The 5983-nt window shown below is 37.8% G+C and overlaps 1 protein-coding gene across 1 annotated transcript in view; it reads left to right on the top strand.

Annotated features, from left to right (window-relative positions):
* Positions 1-3118: 3118 nt before the first annotated feature.
* The window catches only part of LOC106951889 (tensin-4), an 18741-nt gene continuing 15876 nt past the window's right edge, over positions 3119-5983 (top strand). Inside the window, exons 1-2 of the mRNA XM_015039654.1 lie at positions 3119-3198; positions 5427-5697. Of these exons, the coding sequence (XP_014895140.1) occupies positions 5454-5697 (244 nt within the window). The 5' untranslated portion in view covers positions 3119-3198; positions 5427-5453. The remainder of the gene's footprint in view (positions 3199-5426; positions 5698-5983) is intronic.

Raw genomic sequence — 5983 nt, 5'->3', positions numbered from 1 at the left:
CCTTTTTTTAATTTCCAAATTTTTTTTTTTTTTTTTTTTTTTTTTTAACCATTGCTGTTCCACAGGATTTTGGAAAAAGATTTTTACAGATTGATTAGATGGCTTCTTTGAGAACACAAATTACTTTCAGTCAGTTTTGTTTCAGAAAAGAATCAGAAGATCAACATTTCTAGGATGACTCAAAGGCTGCAACGAAATATATACAGCAGAAAAATCTACGAGCTTAGAGTATTTGATAGATCGTAACGCATTATTTACAAAAGTGGAACATCGTGGCATCAGAGCGGTTCGAGTGAAATGTGCATCGATGGCTGCGGTTGTAACGTGACAAAATGTGGAAAAGTTTAAATGGTGTGCATACTTTTACGAGGGACTTTATAGACCATTGCGACACATCCTTTACATGAGGAAGACGCCTATGAAATTTCTCACACGCATGCATTCCTTTCCTTAAAACTCATTTCCTCACAGCAGACGTCAGGATTTACCATGAATCCTCGAAGACAAGATGGGTTCACCTCTTCCCATCATCAAACTCTTATCTACAGTCAGACTGATGTGCACAGAAAGGCATTAGTCACAGGAAATCACCAAAACAATTGTACATTGTTTAAGGCTGTTATAGTTTAGGTTGACATAAGAAAACCTTAGGAAAGGTCTTTATTAGCTTCGATCAATCAATCAAATTTTATTTGTATATCTTGACTTAGCAGCAGCAGAAAATAATTTACTTGTGCGAAGACAAGGTGGAGAGGATGAAGTTCGCAGATGAAGCTAATGCAGATTTAAGTTTATTACTTTAAATAAGAAGCTGGCTTTTTTTTTTAGCATTTCACTTTCTGCTTTTGGATTACGCATTTTATATAAAATATGCGTGCACTGTAAGTATTTGGGATCATTCTTAAAAATTGGAAACTTTTGATAAGAGCGTGTGATGCAGTGCGTCAAACAAGGACCAGAACGTTTGCCGGGAGGCAAAGGGAGGTCGAGTAAGAGCAGAGGAACTTTTATTTAGCTACAACAAATCACAAGCTGCCAGGCAGGTAACTAAAAACCAGGAATCCAGAACGGATGACGCAGGACCTGAACCTGGCACAGGACAAAACAAGAACTAACACAAAGCATGAGCTAACAAAAGGAAAAATACATACTGGTGGGAGTGACTCCAAAAGGAATAGGTGCGGTAACTGGCAAGAGAGAAAGGGGGAAAACAGACAACAAGAGAAACCCAGGATACTGACTGGAAATAAAACACAAAATAGGAACATGCTGCTGTTTAGTTTACAAGTAACATTAGATTCAACAAATGCACATAATTATCCATGTCATTACACTTACACCCCTTAAACGTTTTCACATCTTTGCCATTTTAAAACAACTTTAGAGTATTTAACTTGGATTTTATGAGACAGACCTGTAGAAAGCTGCTCATAAGTAAATATGGAAAAAGTTCACCATAAATACAGCAGAGAGGTCAGGGATAAAGTAAATAAGCAGCAGGAGTTTTTACTGATTGGTTGATTCATTGATTCATAAAGAAATTCATAACAAAAACAATTTACAAGAGAGCCACAGGGGGAGCAAAGCATAGAAAATAGCAGGGAGAACCAGTAAAGAACACTAAAAACATTGATGTTACATAAGGAGGGAAGAGAGGAGAAGAACACTGGATGTGGGTGGATTAATCAGAGAGATTTGGAACAACTGAAGCAGAGAGAAATCAAGGAGGACGAGAGGAAGTGAATAATTAATAAAGAGGGAGTTAAACTAGACACAAAGGAACCACAAACCCATGAGTAACTGAAACACACATACAACAGAACCCAAGAGCAAACCAAGAAACTCAGCTCACTGACATGGCTGTGAGTTTCCTGCCATGTCAGAATCTCACAGATATGGCAAAAGCCTAATGCCTACAATTGACAACTAAATTCATGAAAATCACTTTAAGAATACTAAAGAACTCAGAGATAGTTAAAAGCACAAACCCAATCAAAACCAAAACCCAAACACACAAGGATTATGTCAACTCATCAAAACTGACCGACTGGCCAAGAAGGACAATAATGAGCGAAGCAACAAACAGGTTTATGGTAACTCTGGAGGAGATGCAGAGATCCACAGCTAAATCTCTTGGCTCACCTGCAACAGGGTATGTGTGGTTGGAAATTCACAACACTCATCACTCTAAACACACCATTCCCACAGCAAAACACGATAGTGACGACATTGTGCTGCGGGATGTTTGTCCTTACCAGGGACAGAGAGCTTGAAATGTTTTGCAAAGAAACGGAAAAAAAATAAATAAAAATTATTTTCTACAAATACATAGCGGAGATGTATTCCAAAACGCTCAAAATACTTTGAAAAATAGTTGTAAAAGTTGACATCTTTTTAATATTTTAGCAAACTGGACCTTTGTGCCTTGTAAAGTGTTTAACTTCTAAATAAATCTCAAGGCTACAGACGGCTGCCACACCTCAGCTGAATCATAACGCCTTAGCAAAGCGAAGCCCTGATATAACATCACATTACTTTGGTCATAGCCACGGGCGCCAAGTCTTAGGAAATATTAAAAAACTATTAGTAATCATCAAATAGTCTGGAATTAAACTGGACTACAGTTTAAGTCCAGCTGCCAGGAATCCTTAACCCAACGTATTCTAACGGTATACTTAGGGAAAATTAAAAAGTGTAATGTAATGTTTTACGACTTACTATTACAGCTATTTCGCCTTGTTCTCACAATCATTATTTATGTTTTATATTTCATTCTAAATGTTTTCAACAAATAGGAGCTCAGACATGAAAAGAAAACATAAGAAGAAATGTTCCAGTGAAATTTGCACAAAAAGCATTATGGGCTGTAATTAATAAAGACAACAGACACTAAAAAGGTTAACATTTCACCATGCTCTAAATATTTGAGTATGAATATTTGAAGCAAAGTAAGAAACACCGGTTTACTTCTGTGTGCTTTGATTGTGCTTTTGGGAATAGAAAAACCAACCCACCAGGCATGTATGCAACTCTGGTAATATGATATAATCAGCTCAAAAGGCAGGGACCACTGAGTCAAGCTGCTGATAGGCTTCCAGGGGAAAAGGGTTGGGATTGCATTAATAAAAGCGTGCAACACGAGAGGTGGGTGGTTTACCTGAGACAGTAACAGCAGAAACCTGAGCAAAGGAATTCAAGGTAAGATTACTTTTTTTTTTTTTTTTTAAATGTTGATGTATATTCAAGTGGGGTGGGGGGATTTTACTTATTCAAAGCATGTTGCTAGAGTAAAAACATAAAATAGAACTACAGCTTTAAGACTTAGATACAACATAAGTAAAAATAATGAAGTGTAAAAATGTGGGGAAACTAAATATAGTGCAAAATTTTGGGAATGTGAATGTGTTTTAATACATGTAGTATTAATGCCTACCTTACTCTACAGTATCAGATATTTGCACTACATAAAAGAAAACTCTTTTTATTAGAATATACTTTCTATTTCAACATTCATCAAACATGGAGACTCAAAACAGTTAATTTAAAGCAAAGAAATTGTATTGTATAAAAAATAAAATATAAAAAAAAAAATAAAATCTCTGTACAGTTTAAGAGCTGACCCGCAGCAGGACGGCACACACTCTGTCTCTGGCAGAAGCAAAGCGGCTGATCAAAAGTAGAGAAAGTTCAAAATGATGGCAATAATATGATAGGAGTTTCAACACTCATTCGTTCACCTATAAACCACACCCATTAAGGCTGAACTGTTGCGGGGTAAACATTATGTTGCCGTGGTAACAGCCAGTAACACCTGAGTTACGCAATCAGCGCCACGCCTTGTCTGAAGCGCCTGGCGAGCAGAGTCAGAGGGTGTGGATCCTCAGCCCGGTTGAGATTTCAGCACTTGAATGCATCACTTCTGCCGCATGTAATTACTCATGTAGTGGTTTTATACATAAGGCAACAAACTTGTCCCTGGAGGCCTGACTTATTGCGATTTGATCCAGCCTATGCAACGGCAACTTAATGGTTACACCAGTTAAGAAGAAGAAGAAGAAGAAAAACAAACTTTACACTGGCGATATATATTACTATAAGTATTATTTTGTTTCTTCAAGGTGTGAACTATATTATTTTTGGATTTTATTTCAGCCATGCTGTCCCACACATGGCATAATCTAGCACAAGTCAACATGACTTGTGCTAGATTATGCAAAGCCTTTTGCAAAGTATCTGAGCCACCACTAACTTTCTATTCATTTTGAGAAATATGGTTTATGGTTTGCTGTTTCTCAGAAAGTTGTAATGTTGGAAAAAAATGCCGATTAATAGAGGAACTGTGGGTTTACTGAAATGCACATGTGCGCTGCACAGACTATCCTCTGAAAACCTTTGCAGACATTTACTGCTCGAATTCCTGCATCAATGCAAGATGGCGTGGCGGTGATCAGCCTGTGACTTTGTTGAAATAAATTTTCCGTTAATTGAGTTTACTGACCAATCCAATCACAGTGATGCCATTCTCAATGAAGCAGGTTTTAGTACCTTTGGAGTGTGGGAATTTACCAAATTCTTTTGGAAAAGCAAATTAGCGTCCCCATAAATCTTGCCATTAGAGAGAAGATTGAAAAGCTACAATATTTTCCTAAAGGATTATTATTTTTTGTCCCAGGAAAGACACTTCTGGCATGATCTCTGGTTCATTAGGGACTTAGCACAATAAATATGACTGTTAGCGCTCGCATTGCGGGTCTGCCTGTGTGTGGTTAGTCTTGAAGCTCTGACCCCATCTGCAGTTCACACCTTGGACAGGTTCTACTTCCCAATTTTCTAAAAACAGCGTTTTTCTCTGTTAGTTTAACTCAGCTCGGTTTAAACAGTCAGATTCTTGATCTTTTGAAGTCTGAGCTTCCCTCTGCAAAAGGGAAGTGCAGACAGTGAGGGGGACACTGACCGTCTGCTGGACAACTGTCAAGTCAGTCACATGATCAAACTACGAAATTTTGGTTTTTAAAAATCCTTTTTTACTTATCTCTGTAATATTTAAATTTTCAAAGTTTTCATGAACTTTAAGTCACAATAATCAGATTAATTGATAAAAAAAGAAAACAGAAATAGAACAGTCTTTCTGTAAGAAACCTTGGAACACATGATATATAAACTTCATATTTGAATTAAACTCCTGGAATAAATGTACTTATACTGATGATATAAGTAAATATCATCAGTAAATTTCTACTGTTTCATAGAAAAGCAGTCGAGGTTTAGAAGTAAGACAGCGAATGAGTTTCAAGCAGACTGTGAGTTTTTCCCGACTGCGAATGCAGAGAAGCACAAACAAGTTCCTCTAAAATGTATGATGTCACGTTAAGCACACAAAATTAAAGCAAATATAATCTTAATTTTTCTTCTTGTGCCTTTTGCAGCTTAAGAAGACAGCGGTTCCCTCTACTATGATGCCTGCAGCCGAAGGCATGTCCAAAGTGATACCCTGCCATGTTCTGAGAGTGGGTCAGACCACTTGCCTCGACTCTTCACAGGGAAATGTCCCTCAGCCACCTGGTGTCTCTAAGCCAGAGTTTCACCTTGTTGACCACGATCTTGACATGACCTTGGAAAGTCTCAATCAACTCATTCTTGACATGGATCCCACTTTCGAACCAATCCGAAGCCCCACTTGCACAAGCCCTCCAGCAGGTACATGGCAGCTGCTTTCTCTTCTTCAGAACTTGGTCCTTAAATTGTGATTGTGTCTGTTGTCTTTGTTTTGAAAAATAGAGAACTACATCACGGCACAGCATCTTCTTTGCCCACCCGCAATGTTCTTATTACGCTTTGTAGGTTTTTCTCTTCTACTGCTTTGTGTCTAGTTTTATAGGTGTGAATAGGGAAAAATCAGCTAAAAAGAGCAAAAATAAAACTAAAGAGGAAGGCAGACTACACACACACACACACACACACACACACACACACACACACACAC

The sequence above is a fragment of the Poecilia latipinna genome, unplaced genomic scaffold (genome assembly GCF_001443285.1).
Source record: "Poecilia latipinna isolate Pla-1442-1.1 unplaced genomic scaffold, P_latipinna-1.0 Scaffold478, whole genome shotgun sequence".
NCBI lineage: Eukaryota > Metazoa > Chordata > Actinopteri > Cyprinodontiformes > Poeciliidae > Poecilia > Poecilia latipinna.
This window is presented reverse-complemented; position numbering and strand designations above follow the sequence as displayed.